Source organism: Diospyros lotus, chromosome 14 (genome assembly GCF_014633365.1).
Source record: "Diospyros lotus cultivar Yz01 chromosome 14, ASM1463336v1, whole genome shotgun sequence".
Taxonomy (NCBI): Eukaryota; Viridiplantae; Streptophyta; class Magnoliopsida; order Ericales; family Ebenaceae; genus Diospyros; species Diospyros lotus.
Window position 1 is genome coordinate 7,465,215 of NC_068351.1, and position 21,684 is coordinate 7,486,898.

At 36.0% G+C, this 21,684-nt stretch overlaps 2 protein-coding genes across 10 annotated transcripts; both read left to right on the forward strand.

Annotated features, from left to right (window-relative positions):
* Positions 1-1,655: 1,655 nt before the first annotated feature.
* On the forward strand, positions 1,656-12,307 carry LOC127789930 (ABSCISIC ACID-INSENSITIVE 5-like protein 2). Of its 3 annotated transcripts, none has more exons than XM_052319032.1 (5): positions 1,656-1,775; positions 2,188-2,359; positions 2,449-3,594; positions 3,698-3,769; positions 11,893-12,307. In XM_052319032.1, the coding sequence occupies exons 3-5, from the start codon at positions 2,713-2,715 to the stop codon at positions 11,971-11,973; spliced, it is 1,035 nt and encodes a 344-aa protein (XP_052174992.1). In that variant the 5' UTR covers positions 1,656-1,775; positions 2,188-2,359; positions 2,449-2,712; the 3' UTR covers positions 11,974-12,307. The 3 variants fall into 3 exon arrangements, 2 of the variants coding, with proteins under 2 accessions (XP_052174992.1, XP_052174993.1); XR_008020690.1 differs by lacking the exon at positions 1,656-1,775 and adding an exon at positions 5,669-5,815 and having other exon boundaries at positions 2,119-2,359; XM_052319033.1 differs by lacking the exon at positions 1,656-1,775 and having other exon boundaries at positions 2,124-2,359; positions 2,634-3,594.
* LOC127789932 (myb family transcription factor PHL7-like) lies at positions 11,996-20,705 on the forward strand. 7 transcript variants are annotated; one of them, XM_052319035.1, is made up of 8 exons: positions 13,091-13,304; positions 13,462-13,566; positions 14,050-14,272; positions 17,489-17,565; positions 17,648-17,690; positions 17,841-17,898; positions 18,027-18,096; positions 20,136-20,705. In XM_052319035.1, the coding sequence occupies exons 3-8, from the start codon at positions 14,065-14,067 to the stop codon at positions 20,376-20,378; spliced, it is 699 nt and encodes a 232-aa protein (XP_052174995.1). In that variant the 5' UTR covers positions 13,091-13,304; positions 13,462-13,566; positions 14,050-14,064; the 3' UTR covers positions 20,379-20,705. The 7 variants fall into 7 exon arrangements, with proteins under 7 accessions (XP_052174998.1, XP_052174995.1, XP_052174994.1 ...); XM_052319038.1 differs by lacking the exons at positions 13,091-13,304; positions 13,462-13,566 and adding an exon at positions 11,996-12,218; XM_052319034.1 differs by having other exon boundaries at positions 13,091-13,566.
* The last annotated feature ends 979 nt before the right edge of the window (positions 20,706-21,684 follow it).

Genomic DNA, 21,684 nt, shown 5'->3' on the forward strand with positions numbered 1-21,684 from the left:
GAATTCATAATATTATACTTAGTAGAAAGATGCTAATCATCACCTAAATTGCTCTTTACAATAGTTATTTAGTCATAATAAAGTCACACGTCATTGAATACCGAGCTCAGATTGCGGAATCAAGCGAGCTCCCAGCGATATTTCTAGCTCGTTGGCCTAACTGTTCAGTCCGCATAACAACAAAGACTGCGTAACAACTGGAGGCATGGATCCATTTACTTTATCTAAGGCAAACCAGATCCTTGTTAATATGAAACCCACTCTCGATTTTATGGAATTGATAAAGAACACTTTGTCTCTCATAACATTATTCTTTCATTTATGGATTTTGTGAAAATTGTAAATACCCCACACTATAAATAGAGGTCAAAACATCATTGTAATGAGAGGGACAACAATGATACTGTACTCTGCCAGAATAACCAGAGAGCAATCGTAGACTAGACATTATTCTGGTCGAACCACGTAAAAATTTTTATGTGTGTGACTTATTGTTGGTTTTCATTTGTTCCTCCTCTTTGCATTTTATGCTCATTTTTCTTATTGCGATCTTACGAATCACGATTAACTAATTTCGAACGTTAACAATAAAAAAACTCTTAAAAAGGTTAAAAATATAAATAGAGTTTATGAAATCTTAAACCCTAAACCCAATATACAAGTAAACTAATGTTAGAGTGGTATGAACGTTAAGTTAATTAAGTGTTCAAATTATGAAAATATCAAATGAATGTTATTTCTTAGATTACGAAATCTTAAACCCTAAACCTAGTCTTTGAGTGAAGTCACTCTTGATGTCATGAGCGTGAATTTGCAAAAGATCAGTCAAATTTAACTTAAAATTATTGCATTATTAAAAAAATATTTTAATCACACGATATCATCATTTTGTCACAATGTTAAAGTGTTAGTAGACCATAATACCTTGCCAACTTCACGACGAGGCATAATAATTATATTAAATATTATCTTGTGCATGTCAAACAAACTTGGGAGGTGTCAATGTAATTTATTTGGGGGAAAAAAAGAGGGAGAGTAAAAGTTACCTTCCTTACAATCATATTTTAATGGCTTCCACAGGTAGTGTTTTGCCAACTTTTGCATGTCTAGCACTTTTCTTGTGTTTTTTAGTGGGTATTTTGACTGAGAAAAGCAACAAAATTTCATCGAAACACAAAAAATAATTATAAATCCTTACGTCAAAGTTCATAATCTACCATTTATCATAAGATTTACTACTTAAAAGGGACTCTTAAAAGGAACCCACAAAACAGATAATATAAAATAGTTTGAGTTGATAATCTTATTATATAAACTATTCAATACACAGCCGCATTAATTATATTAAATTAAATATTTTATATAATAATATTGTTAATTTAAACTATTTTATAAGTGAAAAAATAATTTACATTGGTATTAACATGTCTCTAGAACATAAATTAAGTGACAAACAAGTGATACATTATGAATGATATGAGTAGATTATGAATTTGATACTCAACTTAGACAAGATTCAAAAATTAAAGACAAAAACGACGAGAAACAGATAAGATGATAATGCCAAGCATGCTATCCTACTATATGGGAGTCCACCCCATTTGTATAATACAAGTTCTTGTATAAAATATTAGTTTCCCTAAAAAGATGAAAGAAGGGAAACACCGTAGGGCAGGGACCAAGAAATTGCAGGTCCTCTCTCCTCTCTCCCTCCCCAAGAAAAAGCTAAAGAAATGGCAAATTTTTAGATTCAGATCGGATCCTGCGGCGAGCAAGTAAAGTTCCCATTCTATATCTTGTATTTTTTGATGTTTAATATAATACTTGGTATTTATTATTATTATTATTGTTGCTGTTTAATTAATTCATAGTCAAGATATGTAGGTGGTACAAGCGTGCGAATGTCTCTATTTGGATTTTGCTTGCCATTTCTTACCAGGATATACTTGGTATTCCGTCTTTTTCTTCAATTCTTTTTCCTGGTCTGTAATCTTGGGTTTATTTTTTTTTTCCACTTCATGTGCTTGTCGGAGTATAGTTATGTGCATTTTCCTTTATATATATATATGATAATCAGATATATATATATATATTCTTCATCTTCGTCTTCTTCTAGAAAATAGAATGTGGGTCTGTATTTGTTGTATTCGTAAATATTTATATAAATAAATTGCCATTTGGTCTCAGGTAGATGGAGAGCGCAGTGGGTTTTTTGTGCAGCATGGTTTCTGGGTTTTGTTCTCTTGCGGGGAATGTTGGACATATGTCGCTGCATGCAAGCTGATTCAGATTTCTGGGTCTCTCTCTCTCTCTCTCTCTTCATATTTTCTCCGTGCGTCCAAGACTGCGTCTGATTGTGGTGAGTCTGCTGCAAATTTTGTGCCTTTACGCATTTTCCTTCGGTGCACTTGGATTTGATTTGATCTGGGTTTTGTTTTGATTTCTCAGTCACTCTGTAGCCCCCATCTGGTTTTTCTTAGTTAGCTATGCCTTGGTTGAAGTCCCGGAGAAGTGTCTCTGATAGGGCTTCTTGTTTTGACGGATTCAACGTATTTGATGGTCTAATCCATGGGATTTGGAGTTGATTAGGAGTTAATATACACCCTCTTTTATCTTTGGATTTGGGATTGCAGATTAGGAGTCTGAGTTGTTCTTGATAAAAAGGGATCTCGGATCGATTTGTGATTTTGGGGGTTGGTTTTTGGCTGGTGAATGGGGACTCAAACAATGGGATCTCAAGCTGGTTGTGGCGGTGGAAGTAGCGGTGGAACTGAGGGGCAAAAATCACATGCATTGGCCCGGGAAGGATCCTTGTATAGCCTCACCCTAGATGAGGTCCAGAACCAATTAGGGAATTTGGGGAAACCACTTAGCAGCATGAATCTTGATGAGCTTCTCAAGAGTGTTTGGACTGCCGAGGCTAATCAGGGGGTGGGGAGTGTTGATTATGGGGCTGTGCAACATGGCCTGCAGATGGCACCATCAGTCCCGTCTCTGCATCGGCAGCCAAGTGTTGCGTTGTCCGGTGATCTGAGCAAGAAGACTGTGGATGAGGTGTGGCAGGATATTCAGCAGGGCCAGAAGAAGAGTAGTCATGATAAGAAAGCCCAGGAGAGGCAGCCTACTCTTGGGGAGATGACATTGGAGGACTTCTTAGTTAAAGCAGGGGTGGTCGCTGAATCTTCTCCCAGGAAGAAGAATCCTGGTCCTGTTTTAGGTGGGGATCCAATTGGATTGGCCCAACAAAATATGCCCCCACAAGCTCAGTGGATGCATTACCAGCTGCCCTCGATTCCTCAGCCGGCGCAGCAGCAGCAGCATCAACACCAACAGAATATGATGGCTGTTTACATGCCGGGCCACCCGGTCCAGCAGCATCTTCCTATTGGTGCCAACCCGATTATGGATGTATCTTACCAGGAACCCCAAATGACCATGTCACCATCCACTTTGATGGGCACTCTTTCAGATACACAGACACCTGGACGGAAAAGGGTTGCTCCTGGAGATGTGATTGAAAAAACTGTTGAAAGGAGGCAAAAGAGAATGATTAAGAATAGAGAATCTGCTGCTCGCTCGAGAGCAAGGAAGCAGGTTAGGTTATATTTCACATTTTGAATTTGTCTGTCAGCCAATTGGTTTGCGTTTGCCTTTATTTTATGCTTGACTGCATGAGATATATGTATACTGATGACAGGCTTATACCCATGAGCTGGAGAACAAGGTTTCACGTCTAGAAGAGGAGAATGAAAAGCTTAAGAGACAGAAGGTATGTACAGTCATAAATTTGGAGTTTGTTTCTGTCATTTGGTTGCAAAAATAAAAATCTCATACCGGTTTCATGGCTAACTAAGAGCCAATTTTGGTAAAAATTCTCTGGTAAAATTATATGGCTGTGATATCAGAAGTCAAAAGTGGGGAAACTCAGTGCTATGCATGCTTGCCTGTGAGTTGATGTAGTTTTGAGATATCCTAAGCCATTAAAACTTGACTTAGGGCTAATACTAGATGTTAAAATTGATGCAACTATTTGATAGATGTCTGGCAACAATCAGCAGAAGCTATCAAGGTATTTGAAGTGATTATTTCAACTTTCGATGCATCATACTCATTTTCTTGGATTGATTGTTTGTTGATGTATTGTAAATCAAATAACTCATTTGAACTCCTCTGGGGTAGTGATATTTATTTCCTGCATTGCGGAAGTGTTTTTGGTTGCTTTAAGGACCATCTTCTCTTATATAGACTTCAATTGTTTGCCAATGTAAAGCATGCTTCGCAACTAACACCACATGAAATTAATTGCCAATTGAAGGACTTGGTCCAAATTTTAAGACTTAGTCCTGTTTGCGGACTGTTGAGTCACCATGTCATTTTGATGTTGTTAGAGGTTTAATGTTACTTTCTGTGAGCCCAGGGCTTTAGAAGCTGTTTTCTTGCAGTGAGCCTGAAGAAAATAACTTCCGTCTCCAATGATAAGCAGTGGATTATATGAATTAATCATTCAATCCAATTTCTAATTTGTTCATGAATGGAGCTTTCTGAAAAGTGATTAGATTTTGTTCTCATTTTGCACACCTCTCCCTTCTCCATTATCTTAATCATTGAATTTGGACTCCATGGACATGCAAAAGAGAAATGGCTTGGCTAAACAAATAACACAAAAATAGGTGGAGACTCTTTATTAACTTTTGTCTCTCAGAGAAAATCCTTAAGAAAGCTAACAAAGCTCCGTCCTCTAGGCATTCTAAGTAAGGATTTGTGCATGTGCAAGGCAATTATGTAAAAAAGAGGGCAAAATATTAAAAGAAGTAAATATTGAGTAAAACTAAACCAAGTAAATAAGAATGAAGTAGAGGAGGTCAGATGCCCATTCCACAAACTCAAACTTGATTAGAATCTTTCTAAATTTGGTTTTCATTTTGTAGAATTTGGAAAATGATCTCCGATTATGTTAATATAATAAGATTTAAAATGTTTATGTAATGTGAAATGTAAAGATAACTACTTTTCATGAAATCACAAACATTTATACATATCATGTCCTCATCATGGCTTGTAGTTTTCTTCTTAACTGGCATGTCTCCATATCTGTATCATGATTTATCCATGTTCAATCAAGTGCTTCTTAGCATCAAACTGATTTAGAACCCATTAGTCTCTCTGTGCTTCCAGCCGTCATTCATCAGCCAGGTTTTTTTTTTTTTTTTTGTGTTTGGGGGTGTGGGGTGGGGAGACTGACTTTTACCAGGTCATTATTTTTCCGTTGTCTCTCTTTGCATAGCAGTCTGTCAAGGCCATGGAATAGAAATTGTCTAAACAATTACATAATCCAGAGGTAGCAAAGCATGTAATCTGATGCCTCTGAACGAAAAATCTGAGAGCAAAAATAGTTTTTGGGCTCTTGTACATTTAAAAAATACAAAAGACTCTCCTAGTAAGAGAAGAGAAGATGACGGAGAGGATGAAACAGTAAACAGCATGGCATTCTTTGAGCAAGAATATGAGTTTAGAATCAGGGTCCAGATAGGAATAACCTAGGTGTCAAATTCTGTTGCTGGATTTTATCCTACAACTACTTTTATTGATTTTAACAGTGAAATTAAAGGCCAAACGGTAGCAGACTTTGTTAAGTTGAGTCTTTGACAGGGTACATTTTGGGTTGAAGTGCAACAGGTCTAGGAAGCAGGAGAAAACAGATAGAGGCTCTTATGAGGAGAGTGGATGGAATGGAAGAAGTCTTTAGCAAAAGAGGTTGAGGAAAACCAAGAAAAACCTGGTGGAAACTCCAGGATACGAGTTATGTTTACAAAAGGTATGCCCATAGATATAGATGATTGGTGAACTAGAATTTATGTTGTTGTCTATATCAAAAAGAAATACTCTAGGCCGTAAACTACATTAGATCAGATGTTAGAGCTGCCTAAATAGTAGACCTTGGAAGGATTCAGGAGTGACCTGCTTTGCTGTTTCATGGCTAAATGAATTAGATCGTGCTTGTGCTTGTTGTATCCTATTCCTGTACACCATTCAGTAGCAAATTAATATGAGATGTTAAGGTCAAGCTCAGTCTCTTTCCTTGATGGGGCACTTGAACCTTCAAGCGCATGTTTCATTAAAGTATTAGATATAAACATGCTGAAATTTTTGGAAATTGGATTGTGCACTGGAACGCCCTTTTGGAATCCGTAATTAAGTAAATGAAAGTTTTATCTTTTCTAATTCTGTATTATAGCTTTAGGCCCATGTCATCATGCATGGCTAATAAACACAGTACCATATAATTCTTTATCATCAAATTCTTCAATTGTGGTTGCATCAATAAAGATAAAATATTAGGAAATGTCTTTGTTCATATTTTGTAATTAGGCATGCAAATTGTTATTGTACACACAAGCATATATAAGCAAACATTGTAGACAATCTCTCTCTCTCTCCATTTTCCTACTGCTCCAGAACTTCATTTCTTTTCCTTTCTGAATTCTATGCTGGCTGATTATAAAATTTCTTTAATTATATGTTTGTCAATCTTTATGTGCTGGATTAGGATTCTTTGTACATGGCCTATTGCATACTAGGTGGATAAAATTTAGGCAGTGTGAAAATAATTTATGTTTTTCCTGTTCTAGGTTAACATCTTTCCTCAAGCAAATATATATATAAAAAAAAAAAGTAAATACAGTCATCAGAATCTAAGCTTGAGTTGTGGAGAAGCAATTTAGAATCTAAGGGATTTAAATTAAGTAGAAAGAAAACAGAATATATGGAATGTAAATTTAGTAAGAATGCAAGAGTTGATGATGTTATAATAAAATTGGAAGACCAAATCTTACAAAGAAAAAACCATTTTCGATATTTGGGATCAGTGATTCAAAAAGATGGAGAAATCCATGAGGATGTCGCACATAGAATTAAGGCAGGTTGGCTAAAATAGAGAAATGCATCGGGGGTGTTATGTGATGGTAAAATCCCATTAAAACTGAAAGGAAAATTCTATAGGACAGCTATAAGACCAGTCTTGCTATATGGCTCAGAATGTTGGGCAGTTAAATACCAGCATGAGCAAAAGATGAGTGTAGCGGAGATGAGGATGTTAAGATGGATGTGCGGCCATACAAGGAAGGATAAGATTAGAAATGAAGTTATTCGTAATAAGGTAAGAGTAGTGCCAATCGAGGAGAAGATGAGAGAGACTAGACTAAGATGGTTTAGTCATGTGAGAAGGAGATCAATAAACGCTCCTGTGAGGAGAGTTGATGAAATGGAACAATTAGTCAAAAAAAAAGGTAGAGGCAGACCCAAGAAGACTTTGAGAGAGATATTAAAGTTTGATATGAAGTGTATGGATCTAAATGAAGATATGACAAAAGACAGAAATACATGGAAGTCTAGAATTCATGTAGCCGACTCCACATAGTGGGATAATGACTTGATATGTTGTTGTTGTTGTTGTTGATGTGAGCATTTCTTGTTGATGTTGTTTTAACGACATTGTAAAATTCTTCAAGAGCAAAAAAAAAAAAAGGTAAAATTCTTTGAATTTATTTATCACTATTATTTTTCTGGTAGTGATAGGACATAAACTCATCACATGTTTGCTTATGTTTAGAAGTTGGAAATGTCTTAACAAATTATAAAATACCAAATTGAAGTAATCCTAGGGAAAAATGTGACGAAGTTGTTCAATCCAAAGGGTAGAAGAAAAGAAAATCATAGCTATATGCAGTCTCCATCTGCGTTATGTCCATGTTAATGCTACTATGTCATGGGGTGGCACCTACTGCTACTTGGAATCTTGTTCTAAACCTACCTACCTATGGATGTTTGGCTGTATTATGTGAAAGACTCCAACCTATAGATGTCTGGCTGTATTATGTGAAGGACTATGGATTATCCATTCCTCTTGTTCATTTCTTTTCTGGAAACTGGTACTTTGTCAAATGTTCTTAATTATAGAACTTCATCTCCCCTTGGAAACAAAATTATAAGTTTAACTGATAAGGAATATAGGAGCAGACAAATGCCTTGAGCAACATGGTCCTGAAAGTGGTCAAGCTTGTTGTGTTGCATTAGCCTAAGTCGAAGTAATGCCTCAAATAGTTGGCATTTTGACAAGTTTAAAAAATAGAACTAGAAAAGCTGAATTTATGTGATATCCTTTCTTGGAAATATTTATTGCTTTCAATAAAGAGGCAACTAGCTCGTGATCAAACATTCATGGACTGTTTAGTTGTGGAAAACAACAAACTTGTTTACATACAAAAAATTCCTAAATATAAAATGAAGATTTGATAAATGCAGTTCTCCAAAATTGAATTGAACCCGGGAGTTCTCCAAATTTTTCTTACTAATTTGGAGATTTGAATTGCAGTTTTCTAAAAAAATTTTCCCCAAATCATCTGCATCTCCTTTTCTAACACAAGGTACACAAAAGAAAGCCTCTCTCTCTTGAACATTTGTTCCAATTTTCTAGATTGGAAATTAGTTTCCGTACTCCTAACATTTGAACGCTTTTTTTCAAATTTTCTATGGAAAATTAAAACTAGAGACATTATAGAAAATTTGAGATACAAAACTGGAGAACATTTTCCACAGCTAAAAAGGCCCTCATGTTCTTTGTATCTTCACAACACCATACACAGAGTGGAAGATCGCCAAGAATCAATGGTTCAGTTACAGTTTCTTGACTGATATATTGCAGAAATACTTTAGTTGGATGAACTGACTTATGCCAGGTATAGATTGATATCATTTAGACTAAAAAAGTGTGATATTATACCCCCTTCGTCTACCACTTGGGCAGTGCTACTTTAGGCCAACAGAAATGAATTATAAATGGATATTTTTTAGTCTCCAGGGTCTATCCCAGAACCATATAATACTTATTGAATAAAAAAAAGACTTTTTAGTCTAATGCAAACTATATATGTATAATATATTTCTGGTATTCAGTCATACTCTTCAACCTGTTACTAGGTCACCATTGTCACCGGCATAAAGCAGCGTCACCTCCACACACCACAGGAAACCCCACCCCTTGCAACTTTCATAACTACCATCAGATCCATATATCAGCTTTGGCAGACAGACCTAGAACTACCACACTTGCTTGCTCTTCATAACTGATTCCTTATCATCTTTGCTCTAAGTTTAATGGTGCTTCAATTCTGCTTTACACTCAGGGAAATTGGTATTGGCTAATCAATCTTTCTGCTGCTGGTTACCCATTTAGCACACAAAGTGTCATCCTGTGTTTGCACATTCAAGTCAATATAGAAACATATATGCGAGTATGTATTTATATATTCTGTTTCATCTTCAACTTGCTTTTAGTTTGTCATATGGGATTTGTCCATCTTCAGATGTTCACATTCTCTCTTATCTGCTTAAGATTCTTAGTTTTGTTAGCCCCTCAAATTAAGTTGATTGGAGAGTATGATAATGGATTTCCAATTTTTCTCCAAGCTGTGATCCATTCTAACACGGAAGACAAAAACTTGAAGTTATGATCGATTAAGAAATTTGTCACCAATTTTACTTTGAACACCCATGAAGGATACGGTTGGATCCATGCAGCAAGGGGCTCCATTGCAGGACAAGTTGGATATGATGATGACCATTTTGTTGTTTTTTTTTGGGGTGTGGGTGGTGTTGGTGCAGTTTGCAGCAATCAGCTAGCTGAGCACGACGAAGGGGAGGAAGGATGGATGGAGGTAGAGGGCAGAGAGGGTGGAAAAGGAAGTAACTATTTGAAAGGTGGATGATCAGATGAAGGGGGAAGGGGAAGGCAAGGTTAAGCATGAGAGAGAGAGACGGTGGATTTGTGATCTGGTGTAGTCATGTGCACGTTGAACTGAAAGGACAACAGTAATATGAACTTTTAGACAGGAAAGGTCATTTTAGGCACGAAACTTACTTAGCAAATCTTGTTAGTCATGTGACCAAGTCACATGCTTCCATTTATTTTCGAACTTTTTGGATCTGAATCTCTGAATCAGAAGGGGAAAAATTGGTATGATACAAATATATGGCATATGACTTGCATTTTTTAGAGGGTGAACCTTGGTAGCAATGTAAAGTTGTTCCTTTGTGAGGTCACAAATTTGACTTCTTCGAATAACTTCTTTGCAAAAAAGCAAGATGAAGACTATGTACAAATACATCTCTCGCAAAGTAGGGAGCCTTATGCACTGAGATGCCCTTAAACTGATGTATTTTTCAGTTGAGGGATCAAAGCTTGTGATTGTTATTGTTAGGGGGGGGGATCGAGAAATTGTCTCCCTACGTATTCTTCAAACCAGTGACCCAAAGTGACATTCAATTCACTTTTACTGTCTGACAATTGCCGTTGCCTACCTCAACTGTTTTGTGCATGTTTATATTGTACAAATTGTATATATTGTCATACTGGTGTATAAGCTTGGATACATTGATTTGTCACCTGCATGCAGTTCAGGTTTATTCAAATCTGTCTAGGAGCAGTCGTGATTAATACACATAGTTAGAAACTGGAAATCGATGTATTAAGGGGATAGGTAGCCTCTGTAGACACCTCCATGAGCAGTTATCTAGAATCTTCTTTGGACTTTAGGGCTATTGTCATTGAGGGTTTTCAGAATTATTGGCTCTTAATTGATTAGTGAAGGAGGCTGTTGGGTTGAGAATAAGTTGCAGAGAGCAATGTGACTCATGTTAGTGCTTACTATTTGTGTTGATTTTTATCATGATTACATTTGTATAAGAGAGCTCGAGGATTTGTCTGTTTTAGGACTTCAAAACTGTTGAGAGGATTTGAACAGCAGTAAAGTGGTGGTCCAAACTTAAGAGTTACTTTCATTTTTATGCTGGAAGCATGAAGTGGCAGTGAAGGTGGGAGGATAAAAGAGCAAGAAAGTTCTTTCTCGTAAAGGTTCAGAGGATTATAGTTAATTATATCTATATAAAAGGGCATCCCCAGTGCATGATGCTCCCCACTTTGCATGCGTGGGGTATTCATTATTTTCTTATATTGGAGTGTTCTTATAAATTTCACTTATTAGTTTAATTATTGGAATCAGAATTGTGAATGAAAGTGAGTTTAGGATAAGAGAACATGCTGTGTCTTCAAAAAAAAAATTCAAATATTTATTTAGCTAGGTGAAACTTAAAATTATACTTGTATTATTGACAGCTTGAAAATAGGAATTTAGCTCATTTATCTAAAAATTTAACTTCAATCAATAGTTAGTTAGACCTCTCAGAATTATTTTTCTGAAATCAGTTTTCTAATTTTTTGCATGAATTAGAATTTCAGTTGCTTAATAGAAGTTCTTTTTTCTTCCCCCTATGAATACAAGCTCATTTGTCTATCTTATAATTGAGATATCGTCACGATGGAGTCATTGTTTCAAGATGGAAGTGTGGCAGACAGGATTGTATTGCTTTGACTTTGTCCATTCCAAGTTCATGGTTTTAGTTTTATGTCGGGCAACCTGTTTATGCACTGATTCTCTAGGGAAATGAAACCAGAAGAACAGAAATAAGTGATAGGTTTCATCTTTGGGAGAAGAAACACAGAAAAACCCCATACTTAAATTGGTCTCTCAGCATCTACACAAACTCTCTTGTGGTTTATCCCTTCTTTGATGCCATATAGCCAAAGATATCATTGAATCATCTGCATGAATGGATGGCACTTAAGTTGTGGAAAACCAATCTTGGCATGATAAATGTGAGAAATGTAACTCAATAGTGTCATGGAGTTCCGAGAATTTGGAAATTCGGAGGCACTAAGCACCCTTTAGATATGATCAAGTTCTTCCTTGCTGCACAAAATATATGATCAAATTATAGAACTATGAAGCATGCACTTTGTCTTATTATTCTGATTTTTGTTATTTTAACTTTGAGCAGGCAGTGGAGAAGGCGTTGCCAAGTGTGCCGCCTCCCGAGCCCAAGTACCAGCTCCGAAGAACAAGCTCGTCCCCTTTTTGACATTTGGCGTTGGTGTATGAGCCTTGTGTAGATGCATTGTGTTTGTTATGCTGTTCTACTTTTCCCTAGTTAGCCTCTTACATTAGTTCTACAAATCATGGTCTCTCCAACTGTCGACATCAAGGCATTGCCTCCTCCTGCAACTGCGACTGTGATTGCAACTGCGACTGCCCGGGGAAGTTGCTCCTGTACTGGCTGGGTGTTGAATCTTCCTTTTGGCTGCCTTGCCATCTCTAGATCTGCCCGTGAGTCTTTTCTTTAAAATGTACATTTTCATAGACAACTTTGAACTTATATGCGGCAACATAGCTTTCAGTAAAATGTACCTCAGTAACCTTCTGTTTCCCTACTTTTTCTTGCCATCTTTTGTTCTTCTTGTTTTTGTCTTTTTGATTTTATTTCTCTCTCTCCCCCTCCCCCCCCCCCCCCCCCCCCCCCTCTTTTTTCTATTTATATTTGAAGCTGGGTTGCAAATGATTCTCCATGAATGTGAATACCAGGCCTGTTGGCATTTGAAGGCTTGAAGCTCTCTCTATTTGTTTTCTCTCCTCTTTGATCACTCCTTGGTGCACTAATTGCTTGGCTGCCTGCTTGCTTGCTTGGTATTGTTGAGAGATTTAGTAAATGTTTTTGTTATAATGTGTGTTTAGTAAATATATAAACATAGATATAAATATAATTAAAATTATATTCTATTCATCACAATTTATTAAGTTTTTTAAATACTCTTATCATTAAATACAATTTATTCTTAGACACATCACAATTAATGTAAAAGTGTAGGATCCAATAATCAAGGCACAAGGAATGAATAATTTTACCTAAAAATAATGTGGATTTTTTTAGATTTTAAATAAATACTCTTATTACTTAACAAATAGTTTTTAAACACGTGACAAATTGGTGAGAATGTTTTAAATCTAAAAATAAGTTATAAAAAAGCATTTCACCTAAATATAAAGTAAAATATATAATATTTATTACAGTAGCTTGTGCTGTAACTTGTAGCTACACAAACACTAATATAATAATAATTTTGTGTGGGTAGAGATGACAGCCTAGGCCTCACGTCTACAATTCTACATGCGAGGCCGGGGCCCCACTTTCAGAACCCGAACTAGATACTGGACTAGCAAGCAAATCAACCATCCCTTTGTCTTTGAACGCGCCTTTCATCTGTCTTATCCTGCATCAAATTCCAAGTTCCAAAAGCCCTAAGCCCCAATTTCACACCAACGGAGGGAGATCCTTGTTGGTTTGTGCACTCGCTGTTTCGTTTCGCCTCCGTTCAATTTCTTCGCCGAGATTCATTTGTCCTCCCTTTCGGACTGGTACGAACTCGCCTTGTGACCGTTTGTCCCTTTCTCTGCCGCAACCCTGCCAAACCCTGTTTCTTCCCCCCCTTTGAGATTTCTTCCTTGCTTCCTCGCGTGCTGACTGATTTGCTCTCTCTTTCTTTCTCTTTATCTCTCTTGCTCGGCCCGTCAGTGTTGAACGGATGAGTGGTCGCCTCCTTAATTCCGTTGTTTGTGGTTGATTTCGGCGGAATATCTTCAGAATACCCTCGCTATTATCATCTTACTGGAGTACGAGGTAAAGGAAGAAATTGTCAAACAAGCTAAATTAGATGTCTGAATTATTCATTTGTCTTTGTGATGGTTAGTTCTAGATAGGTTTCTTTATTTTTTGATGTGACGACGTTTTATTTTTTTCTGGGTCTCGATTTTATCGAGCGATGCTTTACTTTTGTCATCTTTTGTTTGTCCTCTTTCGATTGATTTTCTCTCCGGCTTATTCTTTCTAGCTCCTTGTATTGCACAAAAAAATTCCAGGTTATTGTTCTTTGCCCCTTTCATCAAAATTTCCATGGTTTTCTATAAGTAAATTATGCTGGTCTTAAGTCGATTACCAGTTTACTGAACACGTGTAATTCCTTGTAATTTTTGCTGGTAATCTTCTTCTCTTATATCAAACGATTTTGAAGTGCTAATGGTGTTTTTTTTTAGTACAAATCCCCTGAACCTCAGCATCTCAGCTCAAATTCTTATTTTTCTGTTAATTTCTGGGTATTCATAGGAAAGCGCTTTGAATATGTACCAAGCCAAGAAGTTTTCAACTGCAAGCTTAGTGCCACACAAACCTCAAGCTCCTGAACAACTTGCACATGTTGGAGGTTTGGGTGGGTCTCCTGTAAGAAGTGCACCTCCTCCAGGGGGAAGTGGGAAGCAACGATTGCGGTGGACGTCTGAACTTCATGAGCGCTTTGTCGATGCTATCGCGCAACTTGGTGGACCAGACCGTGGGTATTTTCTTCTCAGTGACACAGATATATGTTTGAATGACCTTTTGGCTTACTTTTTTGTCTAGTACGGCCAGTATTCAAGAATAGATAACCTCAAATAAATCTTGATATGATAGAATCGGTAACTGCATATCTGTTGGTGGTTGAATTTTTTTCACCTTAACTGGTGGCTGTATTTACAGCTGGGTTACTCGTTATTTATTTTTTTCTATTCTTGATTTAAGAAACTGATTTGAATACCTTATTTTCCCCTTTATTCGCTATCAAATCCTGTTGCACTTAACCCTGTGAGAGAGGAACGTATAAAACCCTTGATTTAAGCACTTGGTTTTTACTCAAGTGAGGTGAGTTGATTGGAGTCAGACTACTTTTTGTGCTATTTTGGCATCTAAGAATGGTAATGCAAATGCTATGGACTTATTCTTCCTGTCAATTCATGAGATCATTACGTGTATCACAATGTTCAACATGATTTTGGCCATTACTTGTAAACTCAAAACTTTTGATGAATTCTCTTCATATCAGTTAGTTCCTTTTTTTCCTAAAGCTATCTTCGCTTTGTTAATATAGAAAATTTTCAATGGTTAATCTGTTGAAACTAACGTTGAGAGCATTTCTTAGGATATAAATGGACTCTCATACCATCATAAGCTAATTTATACAGTAGTTTTAGGTTTGTTGTTGCAGTTAAAAGAAATGCAGTGATTTAAAGGTGATATAAAAGCAATTATTTTTTTGCTTGAATTGTAATTTTGCACATTAGAATTGGAAATGTTTTAAGAAAATAGATTCTTCATGTGATACTTGACACCTCCATTGACTGTTAAGTGTGTTTGTTCCCTGTTCTTGCTGTGCACTGTGTTCTATGTTTGGTGCATCATATTTGATTCTGCTTGCCATTCAATTCATCTAGAGCTGGGGATTTTAATGTGAGGAGGATGTGGACACTGGACATTCACAGAATATTTGTGGGAAGTCTTAGCAAGCTTACCAGTTTTTGTTCTATGCGTCCTCGTTGGCTACATTCATGTCCTTTCTCACTGTTCTTCAATCTCTAGGCTAGGCTATGTTGCTAGAAAATGCTAATATCTTAACGAATTGTGAATTGATACATGTGTTTTCAAACATGTTACAGTTTCATTCTGGAATAGTGAATTTAGTTCTATGTGTTCTTATGTTCTAAGAAATATGTCAGATGCAATTAATTTGGAGGAATAACAGAGGGTTCACCCCTTAAGGTGTCTTTTTCTGTACCACTACTTTGCCTATCATTTTTTTTTTTTTTTGAAAAATTAATAGACAAGATTTTATTTCATTGAATATTTGAATGTTAAAAAGAAATTAAGTTTAAAAGTATTTGAATTTTAATAGTAAAGTAAGTGTGTTTACTCCATATGATTCGTACATTTTAGAACATACCTTGTACTGCATTCCCATTTCTATTCTATTTTCCAGATAGTTCATGTCTATGGTTTTGTCTGGAAGAATGTTGTCATTCCTTGGTCTTCGTAAAGTCAAGCAGGGGATAGTAGACGCTTGGTCCAACAGGCAAACATTCAATGCTATGCAACAGTTGGTTTGTTCTTGGGCATGTTTTTTCATGAAACATGGGGAAAGACTGTTAATCAAGATTTTATCAAGTCAAAAACCAAACTTCTTAAATGCAATGGAATTAAAAGATGAATGCAACTTTGATAAGAAAAAACATTATGGGCAACTTGGAGAAAAAGCCTGCCTTGAGTATTCTCTTAACATTGCTATCTACACCAAGGTGTTCGTATTTATATCAGAATCAAACAATTGGACTTTGACAAAGACACAAAGGTCAGGTTGATAGTCACCTATGTTGCATGGAATCAGGTATGAGTGTTGAGGAATTTTTTACTACAATTTTAAAACTTAAGTTAACAAATTGTACAACGTTCAAACTATTATAAGAATGCTACTAATTCTTTGAAGTTAGCACTTGCAGTGGATTAATGCCAGCTAGCTGCATGAAACTCGCTCCTGGGAAGAGGAAGTTCCTTATGTGGCTAAATGGACAGTGAGTTGCTCACTCCCAGGAGGAGCAAATTTCATGCGGTTAGTTTGCATTGATCTACTGAGGATGTTAACTTGGAAGAATTTGTAGCATTTTAAATAGTTTGAAAACTGTAATATTTTTTTTAAAATAATTTTTGAAAGTGTAGTATTTAAAAGAAATAAAAAATTGAGTGTTGGGAAGGTGTACTTCCATTCATTGGACCTTCTTAGACCCCTAATAGCTTAGTTGATGGTATATATATCCAAAGTTCGGAAATGGGTGCATTATTCCTTGTGGACATTGAATACATATACAATTTGTTGTGTAAGAGTTCATTTACTTTTGCTTTCTTGTGGGGGACTTGGCTTTTTTTTTTTTTTTAAAGACATTCTGAAGGTGATTAAGTGATAAAACTTCTCAAACACTAGTTATTATATTTGCTACCAACAAAATAACACACCCCTTTTGCCTATTCACCGACTCACTTTCCTTCCTGCCACCTACAGCTCTACCTGGAAGGGGGTTGCTTTTCCAATGCTTGTTATGAGTTTTGTTTCAGCTTTAGGTTCTGGTACTCTGAACTCTGAAGTGCAATAGCAAATTCTACCTCTTGTGGACAATATACGGTAGCGCACCAAAAATAAGAGAAGCTCACTACATCGTAGCCCACCAAAAATAAGAGAAGTTCACATTCACTAGGTTCTATACCTTCATGCACATTCCTCAGGCACCTACCATACCATCAAGGATATGGAATTTTCATGTTCCTCATGTCAGCTCCTGGTTCAGGATTGGATCTCTGTTTACATTCAATCTAATGTGTTACTGCAAAAAAGACATGTTTATAGGGAATCTCTTGTCCCTTTAGTCTCCCACATCCTCTAGTCCTCAGATGGATGTTTGTGGTGGTTTCTGTATGTTGCATTGCCAAGGCTTTCGATACTTGTGTGACAAGTATCATTCCCACATGGAGAGTGCATGTCCTGCCAAGATGCCTGACTTGGGAATGTTTTTTCAATGGCATTGACTATTTTCCTTTCTTACTTTTTTTCTGAAGATGCATATAAGGAAAAGCAATTTATGTTGATATATTGATTGCAACTCCCATTGTTGCATATAACTGTTTCTTTTGGAATTATATCATATGTGATTTTTATGGCTTTATTGATTTCTTTTTTTTTATGCATTAGGAGCAACACCTAAGGGTGTCCTAAGAGTGATGGGTGTACCCGGTCTCACCATTTATCATGTGAAAAGCCATTTACAGGTCTGTTGGTCCCTCTGTATTTTTCTTGTTCATGCGCAAAATCTCAATCTGATTGTGCTTTGCATTCACTGTTTACATACAGAAGTATCGCCTTGCAAAGTACTTGCCTGAGTCGCCTGCTGATGGTACTCCTGCCCTTATTTTTTTCATCCTGTTTGGTTTTAGTTTTCTGCCTATTTTTCTTCTCCCATGTGTGCATGTGAATCTGCAAGCATTTGTCAGTTTTCATGTTCTAAGCATCTAAATCAGAAGTTTTGGAACTTTCTTGACCTTAGGTTCCAAAGATCAGAAGAAAGGTTCTGGGGACAGCCTTAGTAGCTTGGATTCTTCCCAGTGGGTGTCTTTGTCCTCTTGCAAAGTTTATTTTGCAACTCCTTTTGATCTCATCTGATAATTTGTGTCAGGTAACCATATATTTAAAAGCAATTTGTTTGTGTAACTTGTTAATGTAATTATTTCAGGGGAGTTCAAATTAATGAGGCATTAAAGATGCAAATGGAGGTACAAAAGCGTCTTCATGAACAACTTGAGGTTTGTTCCCATGTTTACATTTGCTTTTATTTAATTATAAGAGATGATAAAATCTGTTAAACTTTGTGTTATTGCAGTTTGTCTCCGAAGAATTTTAGACTCATAGCCTCTTTAACAGGGATAGGGGATATTTGTCTTGAGTGTCTGTGTCCTTGACTTGCTTGAAATTGTAACTGAGTAAATTACATTGTTATTCCCTCAACTTTGTATTCCATAACAAACTGGTCACTGTACTTCAATTTTTGTCATCATAGCCACTAAACTTTGATTTTTGTTAAAATTGAGCCCGCTTTTGATTTTTTGTTAACAAAAACTAACTTGGTATAGATTAATATAAACCACAAAATTACTTGATGTTAAAATTAACTTAGCCACAGAATCAAGTGATTTTGGGGTTTATATGAATATATACCACATCAGTTTTCATTAATAGAATTTGACAAAAAATCAAAAGGGGGACTAAGTTTTAATATAAATCAAAGATTAGTGGCTGTGGTGACAAAAGTTAAATGCATAGTGATCGGTATGTTATGGAGTGCAAAGTTCAAGGACTAACAGTGTTATTTACCCAGTTGTAATCTGTGTTAGGTGATGGGGACACCTCTGTCTAAATGTTTATGTGAACAAGCCTTGGATCTAAAAATGGTTATTTGATAATTTCATATTGTAAGATATTCTTTTTTTTTTTCCTTCTTTGATGAGCATACCTTTTATACAAAGCAATCAAATCCTTACAGAAAGAGAGCAGTTAGAAAAGCTCAAAGGGACTTGAAAAATGGGAGCATCTCCCTTGACATTCTATAAATGTCATATTATAAGATGATGTTAATTAGGAATGTATTCTTAAACTGTTAATCAAGATCCTGTGGTAGTGGTACTTATTTTCCCTCCAACGTGAGAAGTGAAATGCTATTTTTGCTATAAAATCAGAATTCCTCATCCGTATCATGCGACAAACACATCCTGTATCATGCTCCATGCTATGCTGTTTCCAGCTGTGCAGCTTTGGGGAACTGGAATGTGTGTAGCTAGTATTGAAAAATTATGTCAGCATATGATGTTGCATATGCCATGGGATCTTTTTTCTTAAGCTGATATCATTTACTTAAAATATTATTGTTATTCTCAATGATGGTGGTAAGATATGGTATATGAATGGAAATGTTTGCTGAGGTAGATTATGTAGCCAACCCACTAGTCGGATTAAGGATTGGTGTACTGTTTTTGTTGTTATACTCCAATGGTTGTTCTTTTGCATGAGATTTGTGTTTTTAGGAATGTGTCCACTATTTTAGTTGTTTGACTCTGAACAATTTTTAGTGTTTTGAGATGCATTCTCTGGTGAGACCAGTTTGAAATATGTGTTGTTAAATGAGATGTCGTGAGGGTTTTATAATGGGGGTAAGGGGAGGCGTAGGGGTAGGGGTAGGAAAACCTTACCCTTCTTTGGGAGAGGGAGGTATGGGGTTCAGCTGTCCTTCCCTGTCTGCCCATTTTCCCATGCACATAATTTGGGGTGTAGAGAGGGGGAAGGGAGATTAATAATAAATGTTATGAATTTTACTATTATATCCTCATTACTGCAGTAAATAACCTTAATATTTTTTGAAAGTGAAGGGTATAAATGTCATTTGATTTTATTACTTCACCGTTTCATCCTACTCTGTTCTCATCTAAACGAAGTGGAGCTAATATATATATTTTTTTTTACATCCCATTCTTCCCAAACGAGGTGAGAGTAACAACCTCTATGTTACTTACCTTGTTTAATTCCTATTCTAATGGGACTAGGATTATGGCTGTACTTCAAAGTCGTTAGATGCATTTATTAATCAAAATGCTTCATACAAAATAATGTAGAGAATTTAATGCGTAATAATGAGTCTTATGCCTGTTTTATAGTAAATCTGACTACTTGGTTAATGGATACACTTCCAACTAAGCATTTTGAAGACATCATGCATCCTTCAAGTGTAAAGCATATGAGTTGATTACTGGTTTTGATTGGCTCAGTCTTTAATTCTCTGGTAACATTTTAGGTACAAAGACAGCTACAGATGAGAATAGAGGCTCAGGGGAAATACTTGCAGAAGATAATTGAGGAACAGCAAAAACTGAGCGGCGCACTGAAAGCATCTGAGGCACAACCACTACTTGACGATAAACAGCAGCCACCTCCCAATGCCTCGACAAGTTCCTTGTCACCGCGGAAGAAGCAAAAAGTTGATGGTGGGTTGGCAGAAGGTGGTGCGCCTGCCTTGCGCCAACCCAACGATGGGTAGTCTCATAAACATGCTCGTGCTTATCAGAGGGCCATGTGTGACACTAGGTTTGGATTATACGTGGAAAGAGGGTTAAAGGAAAAGGAAGCTTGTGGGATTAGCCAAAGAGAGTCCATGGGTTTCCATTTGAAATTAGGTTATCCTGTGCTGGGGAAAAGTGGTCTCTTCTCTTCGTGAGCAGTGACAAACCAGTCTGTATGATGATACCATACCATGGTTTTGTAACTATATATGCTTGACCTCAATATGTAGTGGGTTTGGTTAGTATTCGTTTGGTGTACATAATTGGATCTGTCCTAATGAATGCAGATGTTAGATGTTATGACGCCTAATGAGACCATTTTATTTGCATTCACGGGCACAGCAGCTGTTTTTACAGGGATTGGCTGCAGCCTGCAGGTATGGCTGTGCTGGAAGTTCTAGTTAGGTCATGCCTTCAAACAGGGGGATTTGAGTGTGTGTATATATATATGTATATATTTAATGTTATATAATTGTTAAAGAATCATATTTAATAGAAAGTTTTATATAAATTTTCACCTCAAGAATGAGATGTCCCTATCCCTAGCAAAGATTAAATGATATTTACCCGTTTTGTTTTAATTTTTATTTTTAATATAACATTTTATATCTCAATTTAATTTCATAATTTTGTTATTTAAAAAGATTTGTGATTTTTTGAAAGTTGAGATATTAGTATGGTAACCAAGAAAACATTGTTAAGAATTTAGAATAAATTTACAAATATATACAATTTTAAAAGGTACTCCTTGTGTATAAATTGATTTGATGATAGATGTAATGAGAATAGGAATCATGCAGATTATTGGACAAAAATGTAAAATTAGATATAGGGATTCATAAAGGGATACTCACCTCATCTCCTATGTTGCACGGAAACAGAAACGAAAACGTTTCTGATAGGAAACGAAAACGTAAAAACGGACATTCTTTTAAAAAAATAAGTATAAATAGAGTCCGAAACGGGAATAGGAAACGTTTCGAAAACGAGAAAACGACTCTTATGAGGTGTTTCCGTGAAACATAGTTTACCTCAAACACTACTCATTTTTATTTTTATTTATGTTGTTGTTTAAATACATATTAATTGATAAATCAATTAATAGTATAAAAACAAATATGCTATTTCATTCCAAAAAATCTACGCAACTATTCATTACTATATTATTATATTTTATAAAAAAATAAATACATATTTTTAAAAAAATAATTCAATAATAATAAACATAATTCACGAATATATCTTATTCTCAAATAAAATATAATTATTATTACTTAAAATAAT

What these genes read in the sequence shown, in the direction of transcription:
- LOC127789932 (XM_052319038.1), top strand. Translation starts at nt 14,065, where the DNA reads ATGTACCAAGCCAAGAAGTTTTCAACTGCAAGCTTAGTGCCACACAAA. An exon ending in GCCTGAGTCGCCTGCTGATG is followed by an intron (nt 17,691 to 17,840) that starts GTACTCCTGCCC and finishes TCTTGACCTTAG; the next exon opens with GTTCCAAAGATCAGAAGAAA. An exon ending in GTCTTCATGAACAACTTGAG is followed by an intron (nt 18,097 to 20,135) that starts GTTTGTTCCCAT and finishes GTAACATTTTAG; the next exon opens with GTACAAAGACAGCTACAGAT.
- LOC127789930 (XM_052319032.1), top strand. Translation starts at nt 2,713, where the DNA reads ATGGGGACTCAAACAATGGGATCTCAAGCTGGTTGTGGCGGTGGAAGT. An exon ending in GCTCGAGAGCAAGGAAGCAG is followed by an intron (nt 3,595 to 3,697) that starts GTTAGGTTATAT and finishes TACTGATGACAG; the next exon opens with GCTTATACCCATGAGCTGGA. An exon ending in AAAAGCTTAAGAGACAGAAG is followed by an intron (nt 3,770 to 11,892) that starts GTATGTACAGTC and finishes AACTTTGAGCAG; the next exon opens with GCAGTGGAGAAGGCGTTGCC.